Here is a 13,319-nt window from a genome sequence, read left to right as displayed (position 1 = left end):
ATCCAAATGGCCTTCCTTAGAATGATTTTTGTCTCTTCTGTTCCTAAAAAGAAATATAGCTTACATTAAATGCCATGTTTGCCTTTTGCAGAAAAAAGCCAAGTCCCTTGGTTCCTTAGCAGCTAACTAGCTACTGTGGCACAATCTTTTATAGGAAAGAACCTACTTTATCCAGTTTAGGTACTGAGGAGGGCTATGGGTGTATATATGTGCATAATTTTGATCATACACTTGACCTCTGGAACCCTTTGCAATAGTCTATGATAAAGGCAGTATAACAATTGCTAAACGAATACATAGCATAGGAGACCACCAATTTCTTATGTATGAATCATCTAATTAATACTATCTGTGTTGTCCTTAGTCATGGCACAAATCCTGTTTCCGGTGTGCAAAGTGTGGCAAGAGCCTGGAGTCCACTACTTTGGCTGATAAGGATGGTGAAATCTACTGCAAAGGTACATATTTTCAGATACCTTGCTAAGGTGGGTGACCAGCCTTTGACAGGTCCTCAGTAGGTAGCCAAGTGGAATGCAGACATATAGAGTGTTACATCCCTCAGATTGCTCACAGAGAGCTAAGATATAGAAATGGGGTGAAGGATGCTGTTAAGTTCCACAAACAGGTCCTTAGACATTTCCTGGATTCCTGTTCTGCTCTCTTCTGTCCTATTGATTTTCAGTGTGACTGCAAAGCCATGTAATCCCTTTTTTCTGCTTCAGTGTCCACTGAGAGTTAATTCCTGATGAGATTTGCGGTGCAGAGCAATGAAGTTACTCCAAATTTTAGCTCAAATACTTGAACACATTTTTATTTTACAGATAAGATAAAAACGAAATCAGCAGTCCAAAATGATAAGTCTCACAGCCACTCTTGTTTGGTCTATAAATCATATAATTTCTGGCCCAGAAATTATATGATTTATACACATTTTTATTTTGGCTTTGTTACCTTGCATGTTTGAGTGTCAAACTACAACTGCTTTTCAGTTTTCTTTCTCAAAAATTTGTAGTGTATGACAACCTGACCTTTTTCTCCTATGATTCCCCCCCCCCCCGTCCCCCTGGCTAATTATCCCCATTCTTCTACCCTTCAATTGCTACTGATTGCAGTATCGGGGTAACAAAACAAAGCTGTGGGGAAATTATTACACATAGCAGGCATCATGCATAAGAATTTGACTTGGAAACAGGAGACCAAATCTGGCCCTTTAAATGTTCTGGTTCCTCTCCCAGCCCACACACTGTGACAGTCACTGTTTGCACAAGCACTAATTGTCTCTCTGTACCTCTCCTGCAGGCTGCTACGCCAAGAACTTTGGACCCAAGGGCTTCGGCTTTGGACAGGGGGCAGGAGCACTTGTCCATTCCCAGTAAGGAGGTGGACTGTTCGCTCTGAAATCTTCATTCCAGTAGTCAATGCTTTACCAGTGCTGAGCTTACCCAGATTGACCTTCTGAAAAGGCCAGATCATTTCACCAATTCCTGCAAATGTATGATTAATGCAGTGCCGGTACTTGCTGCTTTCATGTGTTTTCTCTGGTCCACCTCTTTGTTTGCTAGTATAACTCTATAGGCTTTTGAAGACACTAAATGGTTCTAATTGCCGTAATTGGCTGGAACTCACCATAGATAGCATCAGCACAATAGCCTCCTTTAACACATATTCATGCTTACAGTCACAGCAGAAGCTATAACTAGCAAAGAGCATAAGTGTAGCTGTCTGTAAAATGCTGCCGCATTTGCTGCAGTTTCCTCACACACTTTCTCCCCACTGGAAGCAGTAAGGTACTGGGGCATCATGCCACATATTAACAGTCTTAAATAAAATAACATGCAAAATACAGAAGCTTATCAAAAGTTATTTAGGCTCGCAAGGACAAAGAACCAGAAAGGATGAAACTAGCTGAACATTCAGGAAGTACAGACAGAGAAGGCAAAAATATTTAAGCATGTAAATAAAGCACATTTTTTTAAAACTTGGAGTAATGAACAGAATAAATTTTGAGTGTCTTTCATTTCAGTTTGATCTGTTCTGTAGTAGTCACTGATGTAGCTCTCTTACAGCAAAAGGGAACATTTAGGGAACAATCCTAACCAGATCTACTAAGGAGTAACTTCTGTATTCTTCAGTGGGACTTACTTCCAGGAAAGTGTCATGAGGACTGTACCTCTAAGGATCTAAAAATCCTGTTTACTTATACATGTTTTGTCAGCATTCCTGTCTTTGTCACTTCCTCCTTGAGCAACGGAAATGTTTGATAAGGTCAGCTTCACTTTTCTCCTCTCATGTTGAGAAATAATTACTGACTTTTCAGTCATGGAGGCTTCAAGAGAAAGGGGTAAGCTCAGCCTAGAGCTACGCACGCCTGAACTATCCTTTCCAAACCTAGCCTGCCATGCAGGATCCATCCCATTTCCAGCAAATTATTAACATACTAGAAGAATGAAGCTAGCAATTAAACTGAAGTAGAGCATGCCATTAGTGGAGGGAAGAAACTGAAGAGGATGGATCTAATCCATGCTAAGTCTTTTCCCAGGTAAGGGACTGTTTGACCTTGCCATGAGAAAGTTCTCTTCAAGACACAATGAAGAGACCATGGAAATACATGAATTTATTAAAGGTTATTGCAGGGGTTACACACACATTTTAAATTGCACCACTGAAACAGCTTTATTAGCAAGAGCTTTTAGTTTAACTTCGAATACAATTTAATTTAGCTGAAGTGCAAAGCAAAAAAATTTTATTGGGATTTTATTGGGGTTTTTTTATGCTTTTGATGCTACGAACCTTCACGGGAGTGGCGGGTTAAAAATACAATAAATAAAATAAATAATGTTTTAAAGTTTAAACATTTAATAATCATAAAGCAATACTTTTGTTACAGAATAAACTGGTGCACATGACCCATCACATCTTTGTTTTTACCATGGCAGAACTAAGCAAATATATCCTAAATTATGAACAATCCAACCCTGACCTAAGTGTTCTAACATCCAAACAAAATATTAATGCTAAAAGCACCCTTATCACTAAAATCCCTTTATCTCGCCTATTTAGAATCCTTAGAAGTTACCCCAACCTCCTTCCCTTAGTGTACCTGAGTGATAAAGTAGTCACTGTAGTCACCATCACCACCTGATGAGTAGTGGGACCCCAGGATATCTGACATTCCTTGCAGGTATCTGGGAGCAGTCCACTCCCACATACTGCCTCTAAATCTGGAGTGCATCACTCTATTGTGTCTCCCCTGCCCATGTAGAATGTTAGCTAACTTGTTACTAGGGAATGTATAGCTTAATGTGATGGTTGTGACTGTGGTGCATCTCCCTGCATATCTTCTCCAATTGCCCACTCCTTCCACAATATAGTACCTGGAACTTCAGTTGTACAATCCAGTAAATTGGTTTCCCAAAGACAGCTGTGTTCCTGAAGCTGACCTCCCATTAGAAAAGGATCTTCTGATGGTCCTTCAATAAATGCATGAAACGCCTGTTGTGCCATGATGGTAATACAACATTCCACGTCCTGTATAAAAGGGTTATCTTGCATAAGTCATTCTGAGAGAACACAACAATCACTTCCTGAGCCCCCCCCCCACAATTACAACCGAGGCCCCAACACAACTAAACCCATCAAATCTCACCTCTTTTAAACTGCAGTCCCCATTTTAAACTGTAGACGTTTTTGTGATTGTAGAAAGTATAATATAAATAAATTAGCCCAAGGTATATTAATACCCTCAGTAATGTTACAATTGCCTTTGTAAGGCTCTAGGCAAGATTTGAGTTTTCAAAGTCTTGTGTGTTTGTGGCCTTGTTAGTTTTTTTTTTAACTAAACAAGAGAAACAACTGTTTGTTTCCCAAATTAAAATGGGCCCAAATAATACTAAATAATTCTGGTGTGAACTAAGTATACATATCTCTTCCTTTAGGATGTAGCCTGGACAGTGTTTTAATCTGTTCCTTCCTGAGATGATTAGCATAGAGTTAGATTAAAATTCTATTGCTCTGCACTCATCTGTTACATGCATGCCAGAGATTTTAATAATAGATTATTACAATGTTTCTTGCATACAAGAACCATTCAAAGATTGTTGTACCTATTCAATAAAGCTGTTAACAGGAATCAGATTGTCTGGTCATTTTTGTAATAAGTAATGAGGAAGCCTACCATTCAGGAATATGTCTGCAGATGATACAGCCATGAAAGATCTGAGCAGAAGTAATGCAATCTATTCTAAGGGACCTCTTAAAACCTGTCATTGCTGGGAAGTTAAGATCATGAAGCAAGTTGAGGTTGACAATTTTGGTAAAATTAGCATGTCAAGAATTTTAGACATGGCTTTGCAGGTGACTCGACATCTTCTGCAGGAGGGAAGCAGGCCTACATTCAGAAACCACTGTTCTGCTTCTTCCGAAAAAGATGTTCTTGCACAGGGCTTTCTTTAGAGAGATGAGGAACAAGAAGGCCCCTTCTTCTTGAGATCCAGCTTGGTGTAGTGGCTAAGAGCAGCAGCCTCTAAAATGGAGAACCGAGCTTGGTTCCCCACTCCTCCACATGCAGCCAACTGGTGACCTTGGGCCAGTCCTCTCAGAGCTCTCAGCCTCAGCTACTTCACAGAGTCTCTTTTGTGGGTAGAGGAAGGGATGACAATTATAAGCCCTTTTGAAACTGCTTTGGATAGTAAAAAGCTGGGTACAAAAAAAAACAAACAGCTCTTCTTCCTCTTCTCTCTGGACTTGACCTACATCTAGACATGCACAGTTTGGTATAGTGGTTAGGAGTGCGGACTTCTAATCTGGCAAGCCGGGTTCGATTCTGCACTCCCCCACATGCAGTCTGCTGGGTGACCTTGGGCTCACCACAGCACTGAGAAAGCTGTTCTGACCGAGCCGTGATACCAGGGCTCTCTCAGCCTCACCCACCTCACAGGGTGTCTGTTGTGGGGAGAGAAAAGAGAAGGAGACTGTAAGCCGCTTTGATCCTCCTTCAGGTAGAGAAAAGCGGGATATAAAAAACCAACTCTTCTTTTTCTTCCACAAGGAAAACAAAATTTGGACCGGCTTTGATTCAATCCAAATTGATTTGTCTGAATCACCTGTAGTCTAGTTCTGATATGGTCAAATTGATTCAGCCATTGCCAAATCAGTTCAGCATCACTGAAACCAATGGTGCAAGTCAACTCTGTGAGGATTTTCCCCTTTCCATCTTTTCTGGATTCTGGAAGGGTGGAGTTTTGAGGTAGAGGCACCAAACTTGTACTGTAGCTGCGAGAGCCCCTCCCCCAAAGGGTCTCCCAAGTTTCAAAAATATTGGACCCGGGGGTCTAATTCTATGGGCACCTATAGAATGGGCCCCCATCTGACCATTATATCCTATGGTGTGGAAAAAAGCAGATTCTCTGAGGTGTTCACAAATTCCTACCATTGGATATAATGGAGGTCAGATAAACCCTCTTTTTGAAACTTGGGGGTTCTTTTGAGGAGAGGCTCCCACAGCTATACTGCGAGTTTGGTGCCTCTACCTCAACCCGCCCTCCCCCCCCCCCCAAGAGGGTGCCTCCACCAACTGCCATTATATCCAATAGTGGGAATTTACAAACAAATCAGATAATTTGCTTTTCCCCACCAGTGGATATAATGGGGGTCAGATGTGGCAGAAGATAATTTTAAAAATCACCCCCACAGCCACCCCACACACCCAAAGAAACCCAAAAGGTAAGAAAAAAAATAGAAAAATAAGTTTTAAAATGAGAAGTGGAAAAAAAGAAAAGGTAAAATTTTTCAGAGATTCCCTCCAGTCAAACCTCTGGCGATATTCAGGGAAACCAAACAGGCAGATCAGGAAGGATCCTCCAGCAGCAGCAGCAGCAGCCAGCCTCAGACACCTAGCCAGGCAGCAAAATCTGTGGAAATCAGACCCAGCAAGTCTCCTCTCCACCAGAGCAGCTTAGCAGGCAAGCAATGGCGTCAGGTGCGTCCCCTTGCTTTTATATCCTCTGCCCATGCACAGGTTTCCCCCTGCGGAAAGTGTTTCCCTTTAAATTTTAAACAATTTGGTGATTCAGGCAAACTTGCTTCAGCCATTAAAACTAATGGGGGATGTGTGATTTGGCCAGTTTGTGCCCAAATGAAGGCTGATTCAGGTACTTTTCGGCTGGATCGAATCAAACCACACATTCCTAGTCCCATCATACTAAATCTATTTTTGCTTAATAAAATCAGAGTCCAGTAGCACCTTTAAGACCAACAAAGATTTATTCAAGGTGCAAGCACCCTTTTCCCTGTCATGTAAGAAGATCATAGTCTGAGGAAGAGTGCTTGCGCTCGAAAGCTCACGCCTTGAATAAATCTTTGTTGGTCTTAAAGGTGCTACTGGACTCTGATTTTTATTGTGCTACTTCAGACCAACACGGCTACTCATTTGAATCTATTTTCTGCTTGTTTTCCTGGGCAGCCAGTTTCCCATTTATCTCTCTGAAGCCCTTGTCTCTTCAGCCAGTAGTTTGTCATGAATTCCAACCTGCAAGTTCTTCTTTAAGAAATCATATATCTCTCGTGCGATAAATGGGGGGGGGGGGATTTCACTCCATAGTAGCTTTTTTACAGAGATACCTTTAGACTTGCAGTTTCCATTCAGACATACTGTCAATGCACACTGGAGTCAGCTCTCTTCCATTAGCAGCCTAGTAAACTGTTTGCTGCCCTCTGCTGATACAAGTTCTGAGCACTTCATGCATCAGATTGACACGGGCATGGAAGGTTGCCCAGAGCCACAAATGTAGAGCTAAAATGAAAGATTTATTTATCAATGTCTTGGAAATGAGAGGTTCTTTGAGCTCAGAAATCAGAGACTGAAGCAAATAGTAACAATATGAATGCACCAATACATATTTAAAACAACAGAGTTGAATGAATGAATGAGCTTAAGTCGAAGCCATAACAGCTATAAAACAAAGCATAAAACATAAAAATATAATGCCAAAAAAGTGATCAACATTTTACTTTGTCCAGGATACAATATGAAAAAAGAATTAAAGTAACAGGTAAAATACTTTATTTTTAAATCTAGAAAAGCCAGTGTGGTGTAGTAGTTAAGAATGGCAGCCTCTAATCTGGAGGACCAGGATCGATTCCTCACTCCTCTACATGCAGCTGGGGGACCTTGGGCTAGTCACAGTTCTCTTAGAACTGTTCTGATAGCAGTTCTCTCGGAGCTCTCTCAGCCCCACTTAACTCATAGGGTTTCTGTTGGGAGGGGGAGGAAGGGAAAGGTATTTGTAAACTGCTTTTGGAACACAAGGTATAAAAAGCTAGCTCTAGTTCTAGACCCCCACAAGAACACCTCCTCAGGATTAAAAAATCATGTCTAAAAAGTTCTGTTTCCAATCACTGCAGAACTAGGAGAGATGCAGACCTCCCAGTTTCTTCTTCCACCACATCTGAATGCCCAGAGAAGAAAGCCAGCAAGTGGGCAGCAGCCTTTGTGGGAGTCAGAATGACCAAAAGACATTGTTCCATTGTTGCAAAGCTGCCACCCAGGCTTGTATCAGGAGATAACAGTAAATGAACCAAAATTAAATGAGCAACAGTCAGGGTTGGACTGTTAGTACTAGCCAGCAGACATAGCAACCCACTGGAATGTATGAAATATGATAGGCATTTCACGCTATGGCCTGTACTTAGCGCCAGTGCACTGGTCAACATGCTGCACTCTTGTGACTAGACCAAGGGGGATTCTGAAGTTTTTAGGCCAGGCCTGCATAATGGGAGCCAACCGCACCCCTCCCTACTTGCAGCATCCTGGCAAGGCAAAATAAAGGAGCACTACCAGGGAAGACGCACATCTCTCAAAGTGGTAGACAAGGAAAATAGGGAGAATAAAGCTTTTACAAAAGGAAAAGGAACTCCTCAGCTAGTTTATTAGATATGACCAAGAGATTGTCTCATTTCAGTAACTAAAACAACTTTAGCACCTTTTGAGGTTTGAATCTTCACAGGGATTTCAAATGCCCATTGTTTATACCTTTTTCCATCTCTGTGGGAGCAGCTAATCCCCATCTCAGCCCATCAAGACATCTTTGTCTGTGCTGCTCCTCCTCTCCCTGCCTTCTGATTAACATGGGGTCATGTTACCTTTTCAGCTTGTGTCAGCTAGAAAACCACACTGCACAGCTCACCTGCGCCAGAGGTCTCTTCAAGGGTCCTAACTATGCAGGGGCATGAAAACCATGTATGTGTTGCTGCCACCAAAGTCAGGAGGAGTGAAGATAAGGGCTGGAAGTTGAGAGTAGGAGATTTAGGCAGAGCATTCAAAGCAATAATGGGGGGGGGGGGAGGTGTTCTCAGGCAGGCTACAAAAGGTGATTGAAATCAAGTTGTATGTTTAGCCAAGATGGAATTGGGGCAGACAGCACACATTATGGAAGAGGGTCCTCGTTAACACTATCAGACAAGTACATTTTGAACATTATAGTATTTTGCAAACATGCTGATTTGGAGAGCCAAAAGGAGGGAATTCTGGTATTTCTCAGAACTCTGGCACCCCAAAGCAACATATGTGCATGAAAATATTGTAGTGAAATGTATTGGGTAAAGTGATCACTACTCAATTAAATGATATAACCAAGCATATGGATCTACTTGCACTCCTAAGATAGCAGGCAGAGGAATTCCTAAAAATCTGGAAATTCCTATGTTTGGTCATCAATTACTGTTGCATTTCTGTTAATATTGGCATCATGCACTCAGCATTTCTAAACTGCATTTGAGTATCAAAACAAGACCTTAACGGCCATTATAAATGAGGTATGTTTCATTTTTTGGGAAGAATAATCAGCATATGTTTAATGGAAAATGTGACCTTGAATACAGGGACAGTATTTTAGTTTAATGTGACTATACACGGCATCCTAAGAAGCGACTTGGAGTTCAGGAGCATTTGCCTTTCATGGCCCTCCCTGACCAGGCCTCTTTTCTTGGCTCCTCTCTTCAGACAAGAAGGCACAGTACTAATTCACCAATTTTCTCATGGTCTAATGAAGGAGCCGACTCAGGTTGTCTTTTTTCCAGGCTGAGTAATTGCTTCAAATGAATATGTTGCCTTCTGAGGCCTAGATGTCCTCTACATTTATTTTATTTTTATTTATTCGGAGATTTGTATTCCGCCCTATCTTTGTGGACACTTTTGCTGGGTGAATTATGAAAAGAGCCCTAAAACTCCATAGTACACAGAATTTTATTGAGAAATAGTGCCAGGATGCTAGGAAAAGGTGCCTCTGTGTTTGGCAGAATTTCACTTCTATGCAGCTTTTAAAATGACAGCAAAATGCTCAGGCAGGGGTGTTTGCCAGCACATGTTTACGTGGCATCTTAACACAAAGTACTCCAGCCTCCAAAACTGCCTTGCCTTTAGGTGGCCTTTCCTGCCTATACCGCTTCTATTTTCTTGGCTTCTCTCTTCAGGCAAGTGGCTCCACGAGACACTTCTCCTTCAGCCATCTGCACATTCTATTCTGCTTGCCTCCCCTCTCCACTTCCCGCAAACACCAGGTAGCCTCTCATATTTTTTGGTCCCATACCCCACAGCTCCCTCTCTTCGTCCAAGCCCCCCATGTATTGTCCTTTCCCCTCAAACTCCTCTACTCTACCCAACTGTCCCTTAAGTGTCTGCTTCTCAGTCCACTGGTTATTCTATTCCCACCCTGTTCCTCTGCTCCCTGTCCAGCTGCCCTGCCAATGGTAAAGATAGGGGGTAAAAAGCCTTTTCCCCATCTCCCACAGTACTAGCTTACTCCCATTGTGTGAACTCTATGGCAGCAGTATACAGCAGTGTTACTGTGAGATTAAACTACTGCTGTCCCTCAGACAAAGGAGAACAGACTTGAATTCACAATCAAGGCTGCAGAAACGATGTAGGTAATCACAAGAAAGTGGCAGCTCCTACCACCACTCCTGAGCCATCCAGATTCTACCCCAATGAGGAATACCAGATCAACGATAGCCAGGTTCTACATTTTATGATGTTTCACCTACAGGGCAGACTATCAAACTGGAAACGCAGTTTGGACACCTCTGTCTTGCTAGATGTTAGCATTTTTTATGTTTTTAAAAGGATCTTAGTTCTTAGGTTTTACTTATTTATTACTTTGACTTATATCCTGCCACCCTCTGTGGACTCAAAGCGGCTTACACAAAAACAGATTAAAACCCCAGTAAAAAAAATCATAAGTCCCCCTATACCATGAAAGCCAAAAACTCAAATACTTTGGCCACCTCATGAGAAGGAAGGACTCTCTGGAGAAGAGCCTAATGCTGGGAGCGATCGAGGGCAAAAGAAGGGGATGACAGAGAATGAGGTGGCTGGATGGAGTCACTGAAGCAGTCAGTGCGAACTTAAATGTACTCCGGGGAATGATAGAGGACAGGAAGGCCTGGAGGATCATTGTCCATGGGGTCGTAATGGGTCGGACATGACTTCGCAACTAACAACAACAACAACCACAACCATAAAAGCCCATAAAATGATGGCATAATCCCCAGTCCTCCCTGATTCAGTCAACCATCACAGGCATAGGTTCGCAGAGTAGTATAGCGTTGGCCAGAGGAGGGGCCCCAATTGTCCCTGAAACCCTGCCTCAACTAAAGACCTGGTGGAAGAGTCTGAGAACATACCCTTGTCTTTCCTGACTCACCATTTCTTAGGCTATCTATGATGGTTGATTTGATTCCTCTGGACATTTGTGTAGAATAGTTCTGTAGGCTCTGGCCTCTCTTCAGTGTTTCTCTGAGTGAAAGAGTCAAAACGGCTTCTTGGTGCCTGTTGCAGTGAATGGCACAAGCACAAAAATTCCTACCTTTAAAATCTAGACTAAGAGAGGGAAACAGGATGAAATCAGATGAGAGAGGCCATCGCTGAAATCAGGATCACAAGAGACTAGGGCCTAGTCTGCACACACAGGATAATGCACTTTCAATGTGCTTTGGCAGCTGGATTTTCCTGTGCAGAACAGGAAAATCTACTTTAAAAGTGCCTTGAAAGTGCATTATCTATTGTGTGCAGACTAGGTCTAGGTTCCATTATATGACCACACAGTCCCAAACTTATATTAACTACCCCCAAACATGTCAGCATACTGGGAAAAGCAACTCAGGACATTTTCTTTAAGCTCCTGGTTTCCTTCAGCAAAATTCTCTTCCCTCTACACACCCAGGAATATTAAACAGTTCAGAACTGTAGAGTTCCACCCATCAACACAAGTACTACCCTGTCCTTCTCCTGATCCTTATCAATCTCATTGCCCTCAAGAACTTCTTGCTTCCCTTTTAAATCCTCAGAACTCTGGGATACCCATGCTACCCTTCCCCACCAGGAGATAGCTCATCAAGCTTTGGCTTAGAAGTGTTTTGAAGATACCTTTTCTCACTGTGTGAATCTCCTTTTCCAAAAAGGAAACTTAACAGAAAGGTTCATCTATATGCACATATAATCCTGTTTATCCATGCCAGCCAGTCCTATTTTGCATCCTATAAGGCTCTGCACTGAAACTGCAAACCAATTTGTTTATTCATATGTAAGTGACATATGTATTTACTGTGATATCAACCAGTGGCAATACCTAGGAGTTCACACATATAGACTCTATTTCATTCAGTGAAAAGTACACATACCTAACTTCTCTGTCAGTAGCAACCTCTGCATATAAAGAAGAATAAAAGGTAAAATGAACTTAGAAGTCAGGACACATGACAGGAACAAGGTAGTCTGATATGAGCTTTCCCTTCTACCCCACATTTCTCTAGTGGTCACCACTGTAAAAATAAATGCAGAGATTATTGTCTACGCTGGCCAGGATACACATGAGAACAAACATCTTTCTTGGACTGATCTGCCTAGCCTAGTATCCTGTCTCTGAGTCTGAAGAGCAGTGGTCCCCAACCCCCCGGTCCAGGGACCGTTACCGGTCTGTGGATCAGTCGGTACTGGGCCGCGGCTCCTCCTCATCCTCCTCCCCGGCTGCTGCCTTGGGGGCTGCCCTGCCACTCTGCCGCCAGCTCACCTTTGGGGCTCTCCAGAGGCTACCAAGGCTGGGGCTCCCCCTCGGCGTGGAACAGCACAGCTGCTGCTGGCAGCGCCCCACCCCCAGTGAGTGGCGGGAAGTCAGGGGTGCCGGTGGGAAAACAAGTGGAGCAGTGACTCAAGTAGTGGCGTCATCCCTCGGCAAATGACTACCCCCCCCCCATGGACCTCAGTAAAATTGACAAGCTTTGACCATTCCCCCGTGATAAAAAGGTTGGGGACCACTGTGATAGAGGACAGACACCAATGCTTCCAGAAGTATTAATAGCTGAGGATATTAAACCAGGCTGTAATTCTCATTGCTTGTGTAAAACTCAGCCCAAGACATATTTACTGCCTGAGAAGTCCCATAGTTCACATAGGACTTACTTCCAATTGAGTGTGTGTACAACTGGAACTGTGCAATGCAATCCTAAATACCCTTTCTTGGGAGTAATCCCCACTGAATAGCCCAGGGGTGGGCAAACTGTGGACATCTGGAGGGCCACATTTTGCCCACCCCTAGAATAGGCTGTAGTAGATTCTGAGCAAACACGTTTGGGATTTAAAGATACCAAAGATAACATTAAGTACATACGAAAATACATTGCGCCTAAAAGCAATCAGCTGTTAATACTCTTATTTATCATTATGTTTATAATCTTAGGCTGAAATTAAACACGAACCTTATAGAATTTGTTTGTTTTCCTCTACAATATTGTCCATAAGAAAAGGTGCATCTTTTGTGTTTTAAACTTCAGACATTTTCACAAACAGGAGTTAAACCACTGCACACTTGTCAGTGCATCACTTGACATGGGACAAATCAGAGTTGGTTTTCGGGGAACACTGACTTGCTGGGGGGATGTTCATTCAGGAACTTTGCAAGGGAGGAGCCTGAGACTCTGGAGGCTTGGGTGGGGCCAGCTACCAAGCCTTGGCCAAGGGGCCATTGCTGCAGTGAAGTGGCATCCACAATATGGGGCCAACACAAGACTGTATACACACACACAGCCTCCTGGGGATCATCAGTGGGTCTGACCATAGACTCCCATTTCTCTTCCACCGTCTGTCTTGCAATCACATGTGCCACAAATAAGAGGCTCAGAGGTGTTTCCCAGGATTGTGTGTCCTCCCTAACCCGGGCTGCAGGGTGTCACAAAGTGCACTGTGTCCCAGACCTCTGTCAACTGTCATTCAGCATTCACTTCACTACAGCTTTTATCTCAATTGCCTATCTGGAGACGCTTGTCTTTGT

General features: G+C 42.9%; 1 protein-coding gene across 2 annotated transcripts in view; it reads left to right on the top strand.

Annotated features, from left to right (window-relative positions):
• Nucleotides 1–4,129, top strand: part of CSRP1 (cysteine and glycine rich protein 1) — a 33,233-nt gene extending 29,104 nt beyond the window's left edge. For both annotated transcript variants that reach the window (XM_077335030.1, XM_077335031.1), the window contains exons 5-6: nt 365–458; nt 1,300–4,129. In XM_077335030.1, the coding sequence (XP_077191145.1) occupies nt 365–458; nt 1,300–1,376 (171 nt within the window). In that variant the 3' untranslated portion in view covers nt 1,377–4,129. The remainder of the gene's footprint in view (nt 1–364; nt 459–1,299) is intronic.
• The last annotated feature ends 9,190 nt before the right edge of the window (nt 4,130–13,319 follow it).

Source organism: Paroedura picta, chromosome 4, assembly GCF_049243985.1.
Source record: "Paroedura picta isolate Pp20150507F chromosome 4, Ppicta_v3.0, whole genome shotgun sequence".
In the NCBI taxonomy this organism is placed as follows: Eukaryota; Metazoa; Chordata; class Lepidosauria; order Squamata; family Gekkonidae; genus Paroedura; species Paroedura picta.
Note: the sequence above shows the minus strand (reverse complement) of the source record. Positions and strands in the feature narration are given on the sequence as shown.